The sequence below is a fragment of the Thamnophis elegans genome, chromosome 6, assembly GCF_009769535.1.
Source record: "Thamnophis elegans isolate rThaEle1 chromosome 6, rThaEle1.pri, whole genome shotgun sequence".
In the NCBI taxonomy this organism is placed as follows: Eukaryota; Metazoa; Chordata; class Lepidosauria; order Squamata; family Colubridae; genus Thamnophis; species Thamnophis elegans.
Genome location: NC_045546.1, coordinates 30,800,089 through 30,818,771, shown reverse-complemented (window position 1 = coordinate 30,818,771; position 18,683 = coordinate 30,800,089). Strand labels below are relative to the sequence as shown.

The 18,683-nt window shown below is 36.0% G+C and overlaps 1 protein-coding gene across 2 annotated transcripts; it reads left to right on the top strand.

Annotated features, from left to right (window-relative positions):
* Positions 1 to 5,915: 5,915 nt before the first annotated feature.
* Positions 5,916 to 18,641, top strand: GTPBP8 (GTP binding protein 8 (putative)). Of its 2 annotated transcripts, none has more exons than XM_032219560.1 (7): positions 5,916 to 5,973; positions 6,758 to 7,168; positions 10,671 to 10,769; positions 11,584 to 11,714; positions 12,176 to 12,275; positions 16,395 to 16,513; positions 16,849 to 18,641. In XM_032219560.1, the coding sequence occupies exons 2-7, from the start codon at positions 6,821 to 6,823 to the stop codon at positions 16,928 to 16,930; spliced, it is 879 nt and encodes a 292-aa protein (XP_032075451.1). In that variant the 5' UTR covers positions 5,916 to 5,973; positions 6,758 to 6,820; the 3' UTR covers positions 16,931 to 18,641. The 2 variants fall into 2 exon arrangements, with proteins under 2 accessions (XP_032075451.1, XP_032075450.1); XM_032219559.1 differs by having other exon boundaries at positions 5,916 to 5,999.
* The last annotated feature ends 42 nt before the right edge of the window (positions 18,642 to 18,683 follow it).

Below are 18,683 nucleotides of genomic sequence, written 5' to 3'. Positions count from 1 at the left end.
AAGATAAGTTTTTCCAATAAAATTTTAAAAAAAGCAGCTAGCTGAACCCAGGCACTGTCTCAAAACAGTCTCTACTTCAAACTTCTCTATTTGATCTCCACAAAATTTTTCTGACATTCTTTTCATGTAAATTGAAAAGCTGTTACATAACAAATTGGCTATGATTGAATACATAAAAACATATAAATCAATCATAAATTTACTGGCCATTTAAAAAAACACCAGAACACTTGAAAACAACTTGAAAAACCAAACAGATAAGAAGCAATTACTTTGTTTTCTATTTCGTAGGGAGAGGGCTCTCTACCTCATTTTCTCTCCTCATTCTACCTCCCCTGAGCTCTCTACCTCATTTTCTCTGTTAAAGAGAAGAGCAGGAGAAACTACATGACCTCCTCTAAGCTCCTTAGAGCAGGGTCTCCAACCATGGCAACTTTAAGATTGGTGGACTTCAACTCCCAGACTTCTCTGAGAGTTGAAGTCTACCAGGCTTAAAATTGCCAAGGTCGGAGAGAGCCTGCCGTAGACTAGCTTGCTGCCTTGGGTGTGATGAAAGATGTTATGGACAGTAAAAACACCATACAATCAATTGTCAAGCAAAAAATGTTACTATTGACATTTTTTCCTATATCTTTACAGATATTAAAAAGGGTTTTAAAAAGGTTATACAGTATTGTATTTTGCAGTTTATGAACAAAAATGTGAAGTAGGACAATAAAATGTGAAACAAAAACCTGGGCTTAAATTGGGAACTGAGAATGGTTCTATGCTTCTGGTGGGTGTTTAAGTTCAAAACAAGTTTACAGAAAAGAAATAACTGTATTAATTTCCACTAATGTGACTCAAAAGGATATAATAGTTTAGTTTTCTAAGAAATACAGTGTTTCTGCCAAGGTACCCTTTGATAAAAAATACATATAAATAGCAGAGGCCACTGAGTAGAAATTAAAATTAGTTTTTACAGTGTTCGCTCTTGCCTATTTCTGATGCTAGTATGCAGAAGTGGGTGTCATATAATGTAACAAGCGGTTCATCCAGAACCAAAAACATGAGCACACATGCTTCAAACACACGTTGATTACATAGGACGAGATAGGGCCAGGACAGGATGCGGGCCCAGCTGCTTGTTGGAACCACCAGTTCGCCCGAACCAGTCCAAACCGGCAGCAGCCAATCTCTGCTAGTATGCTTAAATATGTTATTCATATGATAAAACCAAACTTTTTATGCACTGCCAATCTTTTTTTCCTTTTTTGCGGAAGAAAAGGATGCTCTTATAGAGTATTTGCCATAGCAAATGTAACAAAGTACAAAATGCTCATCTTCAATACGATAAACATAACAGAGGCCTCCCTTCATCTATTTCAGAGACATTGTTAGAAGCATAGATTAATCTTGTGGCTTTGCAGCATTCTACCTCCCTGTTCTTTAATTATTATTTAAAAATAAGTAGGGCACAAAGGCTAGTAGGTAGTAAGGAATATGGGAGCAAGTTCATTACTTAATTTGGGCAGCATATGAGCCCTTGGTGTGTAGTATTGATATTCAGAACTTCAACTTAAGCCTCATCACTTTTTGACTTCTCCCTTCTACCCGTCAATGTCCCTGCCTGAAACTCCCTCAGGAATGCTTCCTGATTGGGTTATTCTGTCTGGTCTGCATCTTCAGCATGAACCTTAGATATAGAAAGACCATGATAAGGTGAAAGGAGAACCATCTAGACAAGTCTCTTGTTCCACAGGAACCTTGGACCTGGTCACGTAACTAGGTCATGACAAGAGTTGTCTCTTTTCTAACACATTGCTCACATAGTGGCTCTGATATTCCAGAACTTGCGGAATGTTAGTAAAAAGTAGGTAGTTAAATCAAATGCTAAGCTATCTTTGGGCACACCAAAATGGAGACAAACTCTAGTTGAAAAGAAATTCAGGTCTCGGATTCAGTTTCCTAACTGAATAAGTACATTTGTTTCTATTAAATTTAACCTGTTTATTTTAGCTTAGTTCTCTTGTTTTCTAAGATTGCTATGAATTGCCTTTTAAGATATTTGTTCTTCCACTTATTTTAAGCTGGATGCTGCAGAGAGTATGCCATGAATGCTTCTTGTCCATTATATCCTAGCTGTAATTATTTGTGTAATGAAATTGTTCATTACTAAAATCTAATATTAATAATATTGCTATTATATATGCTTTGACTTTTATTTGCTCTTCTACGTTTTTTTAACCTATTTTCTCTCTACAGTATGACCAGGTTCATTCATTTGTATTTTTAAATCAGTAAAAATACTTTTAACACACAATGCAATTTCTGTTTCCCCCTTGTCTCCTTGGATCAAGTGGATTTATTGTATTGCTATACTGTAGTTGTGGTAGATATCCCATCCAATCATATATGCCTTTGTGTTCTTGTGCCCTGTGAATCAGTATAAGATAGTAAGGATAATGAACGATGAGTCTTTTTTTCCTGCTATTCTGTTGAGTTTAATAGACCCCATGACCCCATGATTCTCATATCCCTCTACAAGAATCAAGGCTTTATCTAAGACCCTTTACGTTCTTCTTTCATCCCCACAGCATTCAGTTTAAAGCCTTCCTAATCGAGTTCACTATCTTTGGTCAAATATATTTTTATCAGTGCTTGTGAGACACAACCCATTCGACATTACTTGCTTAGGCCCTAAGTCTGGATAGATATTATTTATTATTACATTCTGAGGCAAAATGGATTATCTGAGATTCCACTTTGCTGAAACCGGAATATTATTTTTGTTGTAGATTGAGCATTATCTGACCAAAAGTATTAATGATGTGGTTTCCCACCATTTTGTGGTTCCAAGCACACAAAAATTCAGCATAATCTCCAAAAAAGGCTTGCCACAGTTAAAACAACCCACTCTAGCCCAAACAGAAAAATCCTGGTTGTTTACTTACATGATGAAACCCTGTTCACTTTGTAAGGCTACTCTGTCCCTCTTTCTCATCCCTTTTTCAAAACATCAAATATAGCCTTTAGTTTTTGCCTCCCCATGTCTTGCTCTGATGAATAAAATGATATCATTTCCCCCTTTCCCAGTCTGCATATCAGAAAGCATTTCCATTTCACTCAACCTGGGAATGTCAACTGACATAAATGTCTTGAAAAACACATTTCTATCTCTCCCTCCCCTTTTGGGAGGGGGGAAATGGTTTTAGTCGTGTTGGTAAAGAGTTCAGACTTTCAAAAGGCTGCAGTAATTTAGCTTCAGTTGGCTTATTATTATTATTGGCTGAATAAAAGCCCCAGAATTTCATGTATCTTATATACAAAAAGTTTAACCACAGTAGCAAGGAACATAGGCCTGCAAGAATTGTGGCCAAAGCAAAGATAAACAATATAAACGTTACTGCTTCATTGTGTAAAAAACACGAGTGTTTTAAAATAATTTATTCTGTTGAAAGAGATGTCCTTCTGGGTTCGGCTCCAAGTGGGGGAAAAGACACTGGAGACATGCTTGGAAAGATGGTTTATTGGTGGACAGGACCACATGGCTTGAGTCCTGAACAGAAAAGGTGATCACATGCTTCAATGTTGGTGGAGAAAAAGAGAAGGAAGGGCTGAGATACTGAGTCCCTGGTTTTATGCCCTCTCTGGCCTTTGATCTTGAGCTTGTATTCTGATTGGTTGTCAGACTCCCATGGGGCCATGCAGGGGCAACTCTCTAGGCTGCGTTTTGAATCCAGGTTTGGTTGAGTTCTCAGATGCCATGTGGTGAGTTGGGTAAAGTGCCTATATTATCATGCCTTAATCCTATCCCCCTGGAGCTGATGGGGAGAACTCTTTATTATGTAAAGGGACTGGCTTGGCCTTCTTAATGGCCCATTGACAAAAAGGGGGAGGGGGTAGGAAGTTGCAGGAAGTTTCCCTTTAAAACTTTTATCTTTTTCACATCCAGAGAAATATAATATTCTGCCTTTTCAATATTTCCTAGGATATTTCATTTTTCTGGGAAAGGGCTGGGTGATAACTTTCCACAATTCATTGTGTGTTCACGTAAGAGAAAGACATAGTGATAATTTCTTTTTTCCATAAGACTTACAAAAACAATTTTCCACAAGAAGCTAAAATTGTTATCTGTTTGACAATGCTTTTCTCTCCACCAGAATCTGGCTTCTATATTTGCCATGTCATGCCTGTGTCATCTGCCTATAATTAGAAATTGTCTGAGAAGTTATAAAAAACAACTAAGACTTACAGGCAAAATTCCCCTTTTTCATACTGTATGCGTAAGCAGAAAAATCCTGTTCTCAGAATTGTGGCTTGTATTATGGCCCCAAGCTTCTCAACCCCATCAACTTTAAAATGTATGGACTATGACTCATAGAGTACCCCAGTGACTTGGAGTTGTAGCAATATCAAATAGATAACAAATTTAGCTTCTTGTTGAAAATTGCTTCTATAAGCCTCATGGAAAAAAAATATAAATTATAAAAATTATAAATTTATAAATTCTACATGCAACTATTAGGTATATGGTGGGTTTATGTTATCTTTTATTAGATAGATATTTTATTGTAGAAAATAGTATGTACATATAATTTAATACTAAATATTAACATTAATGACAAATATTTAATATTTTTATATTTCTGAAAAATATGTCTTCCTTTTATTCTTTGCCTGAATATTTATTCACAAATGTAAGCCAGATTAAATTTACTGCATAATAATCATTTTTCCGTCTATTTACTAACATCCCAGTTCTTAGTTATTCCTACTAAGGAGCATATTAATATGGTTGGATAAAGCCCAAGTTTTGCACAAGAACAAAGGAGATCCCTAATAATTAAAAACACTTGAAAGATAAAGTGCCTGAAAACTTTTTGTGACTACCAGAATATATCCAAATAGTGTTTTTGATCAAGATTTGCCATAGAAAAAAAAAGAAATAGGCAGCCAGCACAAGCAAGATAGATTTGAAGGTTTGGATCAGGCCGATTGACAACCAGACACAAACTTTCAAGTTTTCCCCAACACAACTAACTTTTTTCTCTACAATAGCAACATTCCCCGAAAAATGCTTTTTTGCCTGTATTGCCACCTAGCTGTCAAACAATATATTACGGTATTATTGTGTTACTGCTTACAGGGACTCAGAAGTGTTTGAAACCAAACATTTTGTTCTGACAGCTTCATTTACATACAAAAATCAGGCGGTTTAAGACTGTAATGCTGATAAGCCCTAAATCATATTTTGATATGTTTGGCTTAGGGTGGACATGATGCATGAGCACATCTGTTTTGCTTGAGTAATAAAACTCTGAATAAAAGTAAAATGTGAACACATAGACTTTGATATGCTAGTTGCTGAGCATAATCACTGACTGTAAGCAAAACACCTTGCGTATTTCATGTTAAACCGTTGTCTTATTAATGTTATAAATGGTCCAAGATTTATCTACTCTTGATGATTTCCTATTGCTTATATATGGCATAAGTTCATTTTTAATAAACGGATCTACCTATGAAGCCTGCTTACACATGAAAAGCCACATACTCCCCCAACAAAATGTACGGTACTATTATTCTATCACCTCTTTCTTATGGAGTTATCCATTGTTTGATGGATAAGCCACAACTATTAAATTCACACAACATGTACGCGAAAACCGAGTTGTGGCTAAGAGCAGAAGGTGAATCAATCTAAATATGAACTCGTAATCATTGCCAAAGCCAAATTCCCACACCTGTAAAAATTTCGGAAGGGAAATGCTTTTTAATTCATTCAGGTTCCAACACGGGTATCTAAAACGTGATTTGTTTTTTAAACTGCCTTGCGAATAATGTCTGAATATCCCTATTCAAAGAGGACCGTAAAGCCTATCATTTTCTATCTCTATGTTCTCTGGCGTCCGGGTCAAAGACCTCGGAGCAAACAAATCCCGGCTTCCGGGTAAGGCGTGCTGGCTTTCCGTACTGATAGAAGCGTGAATGGTGAGACCTTCGTTTCTGCTGTGATTGTGCGTGCCTTCTTTTGAAGTTTCTTTCGTGTGCTCAATCTTTGGCGATTTAATGTCCTGTCCTATGAAGGACATCGCATTGGGGAAACAACTCCGCCGCCTCAAATGCATTTCTTAAAAAAAATACTTAGCTCTTCTAATGTATGCATTTTATACAGCAATTACAACTACTGCTGCTGCACCTTCTTGCAGATTATCTTTTGTTTATTGCTTAATCTTTATTGCAGCTTCCGCTCCCCCTCCCAAAAAACATCTGCCTTTAAATATCCGATTTTATCTAGCAAAAGGAAATTATTTCTTTGACGTGATTGGATCTTATTCACTAGGAGCAAATGCAGGATGACATGATGTATACCAGAGGTCTTCAAACTTGGGAACTTTAAGACTTGTGGATTCATCTATGCTGTCTGGAAAATTCTGGGCGTTGAAGTCCACAAGTCTTAAAGTTGCCAAGTTTGGGGACCCCTGATGTATACTTTTAGCCACCATACGTTAAAGGGAAAAAAATGCTACAGGGGGCAGGAGTAAAATGTTTGGGGTATTATTTAGTTATTAGATTTGTACAGCTTCTAGTTCACAATTTTTAACTACCTATGGAAGTGATCCCCAACCCAAATGCTCTCCAGATGTTTGGAATGATAATTCCCATCATTCTTGAAAATAGGGGATTGATGATGATAAGATTTGAAGGCACCAAGTTAGAGAAAGCTGAGTTAAAGCAATCATGATTGCTAACTTTTCTTCCTTTTTCTCACTAGAAATTTGGGCTTGAAACTCTCCATTTGAAGTTACATATCTATACTTACTGAGTCGTCGTGGTAATGGAAAATCTATGTGTGAAGGTGCATCAATTGTCAAAATCTAGCAGCTATATCAGCCTACTACAGAAACGGCTTATGGCCCAAAGAAGGACTCCTGTACAGTATGCTTCATTTACAGAAGTTCAACAGCTCCCCGAAAAACAGTTTACTGCCATAACATTTCCTCTCCAAGATCTGGCAAAATTCTTGTCTCCTAATGTGGACAGATCATCCTTCTGCATTTTCAAACCTAACCAGAAGGACATTCAGACAGCAGAGAGGTTTTTCATTCCATCACGTCAACATATCATTGATTATTCCACTTCTGCGGTCCGGATGGATCATGCCCCAGAAATGCCTGAGCCTGAGGTAAGATCAGTAAAAAGGAGGTTCCATTTTTATTATTTAGGTTTAAGAGGAAGGAGGACAAAAGGTATCAAAATTATGCTATTCGACATGTTGAGCAGAGGTTTGGATACAGAAGAAAAAAAGTTTCTAAAAGTCCAGATTGTAGAAATCTGGGTTTTTTTAACTGCAGAATATCTCTATTGTAAACAAATTTTTAGTCCTTGTGATGTGAATTCTGCCCAAATAGCAGTCTTGCAAAGGTAACCCAGCTAATGGACCATTAAGGGGTTAAATATCTACTTATTTATTGTCTGTGGAGATTCTTAGTCATCCAGGTGATGGTTGTCCCAAAGTGCTTTTTCAAGTGTCAACTGCACTTTCTGTTTTTTCTTTGAAGCACTTTTGCTTCTTATCCAAGAAGAACCCTTAGGTTAATCATTTATTGTATCATTACAAATGACTCAAAGATAAACAGAAGCTGATTTATACTGTCTGTTTATCTCTTTCTATTTTACATCAGGGTTATTGTTCAGGTACGTACCTGGCTTTGCAAGAAATATAATCCAAATTCATTTTTGTTCGTTGTAGCTTTGGTTTTTAAATGGGAAGATCCACAAAACAAAATGATAGCAACTATAAACAAAGCTAATCTTGTAACATTGCCAATTCAATGAAAGCAATTGTAGTTCAGGAGTGAAAATATCATTTTAAGGCACAATTTCTCCCACATTTGTTTCTTTCAACCTCTGTACATCAGTATTACCATCGTCTTACAGGAATTTGGGAACAAGCTTGAAACACTAAGATAACTCCTACCGTTTTATTGCAGCTTAGCAAGTTTTGTGAGCTTGAATTAAAAAAAAAATATTGATCCTGGCTATCTAAAACATCAGGAATCAGTTAAGTCCACTTCTTTGGTTAGAACAGTGGTAGTCAACCTTTTTATACCTACCGCCCACTTTTGCATTTCTGTTCCTAGTAAAATTTTCTAGCCGCCCACTGGTTCCACAGTAATGGTGATTTATAAAGTAGGGAAGTAACTTTACTTTATAAAATTAAAACCCCTACCGCTCACCATGAAAGCTGGAACGCCCACTAGTGGGTGGTAGGGACCAGGTTGACTACCACTGGGTTAGAAAGTTTAAACTCTCTGTCTTAGCTCTACCTTTTACAAGAGAGGAAGTGCTTCTCCTTGGTTTCATTTTAGTTTAATTGAGAAGTGAGAGAAAGAGAGATTTAGGAATTTTGAGGAGGATGGAAGCATAGGGAAACAACCCAAGTATTTGCTTATGTGCGGCAGCAAACAAGACTAAGACTCCAGCTCTTTGTTCACAACGCCATGAGGAGAGATGGATTGGTGGGTAATGCTTGCAGAGATGGCAACTAGCTCTGTCATTTTGTAAAAGAAGCTAACAATGAGCATGACATCTTATATTTTAACTTCTTGAGGGGGGGATTTTCTCACCTGATTCACTGCTCTTTCTTGAGCAATACTAGTTGAGGGTAAGCAGAAAAGTCTTGGAGCTCAGGAGCAGCTCCCCCCCCCCCCGAAAGTGGCATAAAGATAATCTAGGTAATTAGCACCTATGACGGTGGTTGTTGAGGTGTGGATAGGTAATATAAGTTTAAGTATAATCTTTATTGACATTGTACTTAAATACAACAAAATTGGTTAGGGTTAGGGTTATGGTTGGAACTGCTTGGTTCCAACGATAGCGCCTTCCAAACCACATACCTCCCTTCCCTAACAGGAGTCTGCAGATGGTCGAGGCTTGATCTCCAAGTGACTTTCTATTCAAGTGTTAACCAGCGGAAAGAGAGAGAGGTAGCATCAGAGATCACCAGGAAGCTTTTTCCCACCTAAGAGAAGCAAGACATGTAAGCAGATCTGCTGCCTTCCCTTCATTAAGTTGGCACCTGCTAAGGACAGGAAAAAAAGGGGGAGGGGCAATTCAAGTCATACCTGGTCCTGGTAGGGTGGTTCTGTGGGACTTGGGGAAAAGTAGTTTCCCAATGGAAACAATCTGTACCCCTACAGAAGGGATTCTCTAAAATCCTCCAGCCATCAAGGGAGGCAGCATCATAAATGGAACTATCCTCAATGCTTATAACATTTTTGGAATAGTCAAAAGCCATGATGGCATGTCTAAATTGAGAGGTTTCTCCGATTGGCCTCAGAACAAGTCCAAAGGATAGTGTCTTACCATTTCCCCTATCAGAAAGCAAGAAACCTTATGGCTGAATGTAACACTAGCTTCTTATATTGAGCAATAGAAAATATCTTAATATCTAAATGTCCATCAGCTAGGTATAGTAGATGCTCTGGTCAATTTGGCAGCTGTTCAGATGGTGATGGTAATGTCAGTGCGAATAACACAATGGGTTTCTGGGTTTCCTCTGATTAAACTAGACAAAAATTGGCACCAAAACTAGCACAAGTCATAGCATGCCAGAGCACCAAAACCCGAAAGACAGCAGCTGGCCGGTGCACATTCATGCGTCAGCCAGCTGCGCATCTGAGTTTTATCGCAGGCATGCGCGCCAACCAGCTGTGCCAGCACGCATGTGTGTGTAGCCAGCCGCTCTCTTCGAGTTCCATTGCGTGCATTTTTCCCCGCCAGCTGGTCGTCACACATGCGCGCAATGGAATCCAGAAGAGAGCGGCTGGCCACACACACATGCATGCCGGACCAGCCAGCCAGTGCACATGCGCATGACAGAACCCCAAGGTGCAGCTGGCGACAGTGCGTTTGGCCACAGATACGGCTGTGTGCCACCTCTGGCACATATGCTATATGTTTGCCATCATGGTTTTAGGCTGTCTTTTGGAAGAAGTCACATAAGGTGACTGCTGATGAGAGCTTAGCCTCCATTGGGTAGCAGCAAAGTTTAAATCTTGATGCTGGCAAGAGGGAACATAACCAATTTGTGTCAGGACCATTTATTGGAGACCAGTAGGAATGTTTTAAGTATAATTGTAATTATTTAAAATATATGATTAGATCCCAGTTGTCCCAACCCCACATGTGAGGCCAAGATAAAATGCCTCCAATGGGCTGGTTCCTCTTTAAAAACATCCTGGATACAATGTTACAGTGCAGCCTAAGATTTACAAAATAATAAAATTAGAATATGGTTTCCATGTGCTCACTTTACTAGGCAGGCTATTAAGAATTTGTTTCTGGAGTATTTGGATAGCCCATAGAATTTCTCAATGCTTTCCATTTCCTAGAAGGACCACATGTCTTCTATAGATGTTCTTACATTTTGCAAATCTTGAGTTTTCTGTATGGCTACAAAAAAAAAGTGTTTTCATCAGCAATTCCTTCTGTATCCATTGCTGGACCCAGGCCCCTTTTCAGGATACTGCAGATATTAAGTTGGTATTAAAGACGCCAGCTTCCTGACACTAACCAACACATCTGGAGAGCGCCAGGCTACTATCAATATGCCTTGTTTAAATAGTATGTCCTTTATTGCATCATGGACAGAATAGTAAAATCACTATAATTTTTTCTTCCAGGTTTGCTTTTTAGGAAGAAGCAATGTCGGAAAATCATCTTTAATTAAAGCATTGTTTTCATTGGCCCCTGATGTTGAAGTCAGAATTTCCAAACAACCTGTACGTTTCCTTTGAGGATTGATTACATTTCTTCAAAGTGAATAGAGCATAAGCAAGACAAGTTATATCTGTATTGTGAAACTTTATTCCTGAAACAATATCGTTTTAAGGTCAGGTAAAATTTTTGAATAAGTGCATCGTACACATCTAAATTGGTCAGAGTTTCATAATTACCGGGTGAACATTTTAAAGTGTTAATGAGGGATTACAGAATATACAAATAACATCTATGTTCTGTCCAGTCAACCTATTTACATTTTATTCAACAGTGTGTGTAAAACCTAAACAGAAATTCTGCTTGACCTGGTAAGATTGAGAATTTACATGGTAGACCTGTAAATACTACATAGGTATATTCCTTTATTACAGTGAGATCTAATATTCTGTTACGTCAGGAACAGTTTAATAGAAAAACTTAGTGTTTTCAAGATATTTTGGATATGGTTCCAAACTAAACCCATCCATTGGCTATCCTGGCTGAAAACTGAAACTACTTCAGTTGTTTTAATAGAATGTCAAAGTGAGATACATATAAATAAGACACTTTTTACTCCATTTTAGATGTTTTGCAGTACACTACAGTATTGCTTTAAAAATGAATCTGCTGTATATGTCTTTTGAGTTGCAGATTATATGCAATAATCTAGAGATTTGTGTTATATTTTATTTTATGTTCAGGATATGACAGATAATTTTTTTAGACTTTGTCATGAACTTATGATATTTTTAAAAGTACATTTTAAATAAGTTCATAGATTCCATAATGCTTTACCTGAAAGAAGTCAGGAAGAAAAAGCTCCTTTTTTTCCCCCAGGGTCACACAAAGAAAATGAATTTTTTCAAAGTGGGAAAATTCTTCACTTTGGTGGATATGCCAGGCTATGGGTTTAAAGCACCCAAAGATTTTGCAGAGATGGTGGAGCCTTATTTAAGTCAACGCACAAAGTAAGATTGAATATTATAATTTCTTGGAAATTTTTCTGTGAGATTAGGAAGGGGAACAGAGTTGTAAAATTTAGAGAGATGTGCTTGGGCATACAAAACAATGTTTAGGTGAAACAACAATTAAATTTGGATACGATACAATGCTGTTATAATCACTTTTTAAATTTTAAATTTTAAAGTAATTCCTGAAGTATGGGAGAAGCCATATTGCTCTAATTTCAATTCTATCTGTAGCAGCACATTTTCTCAAAAGCAAAATGTATCTTCCTTCAAAATGCTTACCTCTGTTGTTCTGCCAAAGGAGAATTTACCACAGAATAATGGTATAAATGTACGGTAGAATGATAGAATTCCGAACTAACTTAAAAATTAGAATCAAAAATCACCTATTTCTCATGCTTGACTGTTATTTTTTTCATATTGTTTGTGAGAAATTGTGACTCTGTTTCTATTTACTGCAGCTTGAAGCGTACATTCTTATTAGTAGACGCTAAAGAAGGAATTCATGAAATGGATAACATTGCTGTAGAAATGTTAGAAGAATTTGGGATCCCTTATGTTGTAAGTAGCATACCTTATTTTTCAGAGTATAAGACACATCGGAGTATAAGACACACCAAGGTTTTGAAAAGGCAAATTAAAAAAAAAAGTTCTTGCACTCTGCAAACCTCCCAAAAAGGGCCCGTTTTCCATGAAAACAGGCCCATTTCTTTTTTTTTTTAAAAAAGGGCATGAATAGCCCTTAGGAGGCTTGTAGAATGTTCGGGGGGGGGGAGGCAAAAATGAGCAAGAAACGGCCTTTTTTTGCAAAAATGGTCCTGTTTTTTGTCCAAAAACGGGCATTAGGAAGCTTGTAGAGTCCTCCTGGGGGCTGGGGGGCAAAATTGAACAAAAATGGCCCATTTTTCCTTCATTTCTGCCCTCCCCAACCCCCAGGAGCTCTCTGAAAGCCTCCTATAAGTTATGCACGGCCATTTTGGTGAAGGGGCAGGGTTTCAGGAGGCAAAAAAATGCTGTATTCAGTGTATAAGACACATACAGATTTTCAGCCTCTTTTTTGAGGGAAAAAGGTGCACCTTATACTCCAAAAAATATGGTACTTACCTTGCTTTAAAATAATGAATATACAATATTAAGATTCTCTAAAAATCATATAACAGTAACTGGAAAGCGTAAATACCATCTAGTGAGACTCTGTTGATTATATCCAAGAAAGCATTTCTCAACCGTAGAATTCTGAGAATTGAAGTCCACACTTCTTTTTTATATTAAAAAGTTTCTTTATTTTTAAACAAACATAGACAGACAAAAACATATAACATAAAAACATCTTCCATTACGTACAATGTGTCTGTTGGTTACAAGGTTTCTGTGCATCCTGTCCATAGTCATCACTTAAACTTTATATAGTCACATATTGTCAATCAAATATGTTTATATACATTGTTATTATAGTACTTCATTTATTTGACTTTCACTATTATTTCCTCATTTTAAACAAAATATTCTAAATATGAGTTCATTTATATTGTCGTAGTTCATTACATCATTTTCAATATATCCAATAATAAAACATTTTTATACCCTATTCTGATTCATTTTTGGTAACATTCTCTAATAATTTTCAATTCCATGTGCATTTTTTTTAATCTAACCACAGATAAGATAAATCCCATATCCTATAAAATTATTTATATTCTTGTTCTCTTATTTCATATGTCAACTTACTCATTTCAGCACATTCCATTGTTTATATCATCAAATATATAGATATACAATTATTATGATTATAAAACATTCATTGAGAATAACTATTATTACCTCCTTTTTGTGTGAAGCATGCTAAATTTAAAGTGAATTATATGTTATGACATTTCATTACATTATCCTGGAATCATCCAATGGTGTTACATCTTTATATTCTCACTTACAGTTTATATAAAATTCCATATTATCCCTCTAGTATATATAGATACATTATTATCATTGTTAATCATTTATTCAACTATAACTATTATTACTTTATCTTATACATAATACTCAAAATTTAACTAAGTTTAACTTAATTTTTGATGTAACATTTCATTTCCTCATCCTGTATCCTTCCAGAAATAGTGTCATCCAATATCTCATGCCATTTGTAAAATCTGTATTCTAGTTGTTTTCTTAATAAATCTTACGTTGACTTCTCTTAGCAACTTGTTGTTCACTGCATATCTTTTAAAGACTCGAAACTCTTCATCTGTTCTTTCCATCTGCTTGTCTTTGGTTATCACTGGTGCTTCTGCCAAAGGTATTCTCCTTATCTCTGCCAAATTTTCTCCCCTTTCTTCTTCCATGTTTTGAGGTCTAAGATAGAATTCCAATTCATCAAGCTCTCCAATGTCAACAGTTTTCTTATCACTTTGTTCATGTTTTTCTGCAATTTTTTGAATTCTATCCTCAAATTTCATCATCGTTTTATGGATATTCTCGGTTCTTCCTCCCATTCTTTCTACTCTTTGCTCTATAATCCTAAGATTCTTTTCGATGTTCTCTGTACTTATTAGCATTTTTTTGATTCCTAGCATAATTATTTTGCAAAATTAATTATTTTTCTTCCTCCTGTTGCGCCATTTTTCCAAGTTGTAAACACTGCCACTAAAACATCCAAGGGTTGTTGCTAAATGTCAAACAAATTCACTATAGTCTTTCAAGTCCAAGCTTTCTCTTTACTCCAGTCCAGCTACTAATAATATTTTAGAAGAACATCTGTATAAACAATTCATGCTCTTCCCACTGTTCCTTTCAATAAACAAAATCAACGACTTGAACATATAACATATAAGTCAAATGATCAAAGGAATTAGTGTTTCCAAGCCTCTGGCCAGCAATGTTACTTCATTTTATTCTGCTTTTACCCTTCTCTTTGTTACGAGGTGTAAGAAAAAAAAATGCTTAAAATGTATAATCCGCCCAAACGTTACAAAAAGGAAGAGATTCTTGCTCCACAGATACAAAAAGTGAGGAAAAATAGAGGAAGAAGGAAAAAAGAAACCAGACCAATTTAAAAAGTAAGAGGCATTTGTAAGAATTCCATCCAAAAAAAAGGAGTTTAAAAAAAAAGATAACTCTAATTTTAATACAGGCTTAATCCGCCACTTGCTCTCTTCTGCCTTCACTTTTAATTTTACTTTAAGTTTTTTGGGTATTCTCTTCTCTCATAGTAAATAGTAAAGTTTATCTCACCAATTCTGACACACACTGTCCTGCACAGCTTCCGTTCGGGGGTCTGTCCCAACCTTATGCAGCTTAAAATGGCTACTTCTCTTGCAGCTGGCAAAAAGAGCTTTCTCCTGGATCAATCAGGAACTTTGCGATGTCCCTGAGATCAGCAGAATATGCCCTTCTCTATCACCGTCTCTTCAGGACGGTTTAGGTCCAAAAAGAACCATCCAGCAACAGAGATTCGACAGCAATCCTGGAGCCCCAAGATTGCATGTCGTGTTATAGCAACATCAGGCCCTGCCTTTGAAGTCCACACTTCTTAAAAGTTGTTAAGGTTAAAAAATATTGGTCTAGGATAATTTTAAAAAAAACTTGTGAAGAAACAGAAGCAGCTAATTTTTTAGGAATTATATTCCAGTTTAGTCAGAGATGTGCATACAAACAATAAAATTTGTAATTAAAATGCTGCTCTCACCAACAGGGGTTTTAAAATTGTACTAAAATGTCTGCAGTATTTTAACCATCACATTCATAGAAATTAATGTGGAAGTATAATGGCATAATGAATACAACATTTCCGTCCCTCTTAAATAAGTTGCCTAATCCTGACATAAACCCTTTTGCTCCAACATAATGTATTCTAAATATTAAGCTTTAAAAAAAGATGGTGTTACCTGCAAGAAATGGATTGTTAAGCACTTAACTAAATTTATATTATGTGCCTATATTATGTGCTTCCTTTATCACTGACTTGTGGACTTCATTCCTTAAGAGGTATACAGTGAATATAAAAACTCCTCACACCCCTGATCAGTTTTGCTTTTCAATTCAATTGTATGTGTTATATACTATATTAAAAATGAAAAAAATAATCTGAAGTGTTTTATCTTGGTCTGATTTCTTTTACATCTCAAAAATCTCATTTTCAGAGGGGTGTATAACTTTCTATGTCCACTGTAAATACCCAGAAGTTAGTTAGTTCCATTTGAGTTCACAATTATAACTTACTTTTTCTAATGCGTGGGTGTCAAACTCAATCATGTCACATGACGTATCGCACCCTTTTTTGCCTTTGTGGAGCCGTGATGGGTGTGGCCTGTGCATGATGAATCTGGCCCACAGGACGCCAGTTTGATATCCCTGTTCTAGTGCTTTCAGCAGGATTCAAATATGGCTACTATAATTTAGTCTACATCCAACCATATTAGTTAATTGTTTGACCCACAGAGATTGCTCAGTTAGGCCATGTGCTTTGTAGGTAGGAATAAAACCTGTTGGTGAAATTCAGATTCAAAAAATATATCTCAAAGTAAAAAATGTTGGAAAAGGAGAGGACAGGGTCTTATTCTTTTAAAGAACAGCCTGTGAGGATCCCTAACCTACCATAATTCATTGCTGAACTTAAAAATAATTTAAAGTTTCACAAACGTGTTCTAAGCTACTTTTGGTGGGTATGTTTTTGTCTTTTGACAGCTTGTATTAACCAAAATTGACAAAGCACCAAAATCCGTGATGGCAAAACATGTGCTACAGATTCAAGACTATGTAAAGAAAAATGCTCATACATGTTTTCCTCAACTTTTTCCTATCAGGTAACAGATAACAAAGTCATATGTTGTTTTCTTGCAATAATATGAAGTAGTTTGCCATTGCCTTGTATTGAAGTGTGAGTTTCAGTTGCTACTTGCTATCAATCTAATCTACAACCTACAATCTTGGTTTCCCATCCCAATATTTACCAAAGCTGACTGCTCAGGATCATGAGATCAGCCAAGGTTGACTAGGTGCTTCCATTTAGCTGAACCTAAACTCTAAGGAAGAGTTGTTACTCAAGCAAAGGAGCAAGAGCAAGAGCAAGAATAGAGAACAAATGCAAATTTATTTTTATGAGACTGCTAATATAATAATTCTGTCTTTGTTTCCACAGTTCTTTGAATTATGTTGGAATCCATGTATTGAGATGCTTCATAGCTCATGTTACTGGAAATCTTCCATTATCCACTGAATAAAGGATTATATTTGGAAGTATCTTGTTTCAAACTTCATGCTAGATGCTGTATAAATATAGATTATTTTGGAATAATAAACGCTATGTAAATTCAATATTGTTATATATGTACATACTGTAAATAAACACATTAAAAGATGAAATATATGACAATCAGATTCTGAATGGATAACACAAAATCTCAAAACCATTTTTCTTTCAACTCAAGAGTGCAAATCTGAGAATATAGAATTTAAGCTAAAGAAGACAAATTCCAGCAGAAGATTTAAAAATACATTCAATAATAAGTCACTGGAATCAATTACAAGTAAGGCAATAAGCTTCATTTATTAGATACTGTATGTTAAAGCAAAGATTGAATTGCCATTATTGGGGTACTTTTAATTTGTAGTAGGCTGAGTAGGAGGCTGCTGGTAATGGTCTTTGCAGTCCTTTTCAGTTCTGTAATTCTATAATTGTGATATTCTACAAATTATGTAGATATGTGAGGATAGCTTTTGCAAAAACAACTATCTATTTAGGAATTCCCTATCTATGAAGCCTGGGCATTAGGCAGAACAACAGCAGAAATTAATTTGCTTGGTTTTTTTGTACAGCAAGAGAAAATAGAAATATTTGCACTAAATTATTTAAAATAAATATATATATTTATGTGAAAATAGAAGACCCAGCACAATTCTACTGCAGGCAATGTGGACTTTCTAAAACAGTGAAAAGCATTCCTTTTTAAAATGGTCAGCTTCGTTAATAAGACTACTCAAATCTGACAATCTTTAATGCACAACTTCTCTAATGAGCACAGGCATGTGATAGGGCTAAAGCATCCAAATGGCTAATGCTTCTCAGGCATGCAGTTCTAAGTACTTTACTCTGCTTAAAACTATACTTTCAGCTCTCTTAACTTTCAACAGCAGATGGTTAGCAGTCATTTCCTGATTGCTGTCATTTTAATTTCCAATCCTCTTTTTCCCTATCTAGCACAGCCTACTCTTTGTTTCTTGAAATTAAAATCAAATGCAATAGCTAAATGATTTAATAATGGCAGGATTTTTCAGAAAGAAGTCCAGTTTGTGGATTCAAAATGAGCAATACAGAAGCAAATCATATTTATATTTAAAGGTAATTGCATTACCCTGCATACATTCACACATGTACTCATCACAATGAATATTAATTCCAGGGTATAATTCCAGCATCTGAATGCATGCTCAGATATATTAATTTGATATCTCGAAATAGTTGGAATATCAGGGAGATTGGTATTCCCCAAACATGTCAATATAAATTCATAAAGGGTTTTTATTCTGTTAAGGGTAAATAACAAACTTTGATGCAAGCCTATGGTTTTTATTTTTTAAGCTACTCCAAAAGACTGACAATGGCAAACAAAGTAGTGTGGCTGTATTTACATAACATATTAAGCCGAATTTCTTGTGATTTATGTAGGATTATTACATGAACTCAGTTTTGATGTGTATAGTATTCCATTATTAAGCCAAACATAGCATTGTATTTATGAAACCAGCTCACTGGATAGTGGTATATTAGGTAGAGAAATCAAAACAGCAAACCTTAATTAATTTATTAATTAAGGGCTATAATTAAGGGCTATAATTAATTAAGGGCTATAATTATAATTAACACTAGGGCTATAAATCAGGGCTGGAAAGATTCAGATGATCACAAGAAAACAGCCCCGAGTATACCTTTTCTGTATCTCTTCGCCACTCTAAGGCGCCCAAGCAGGTGCTTCT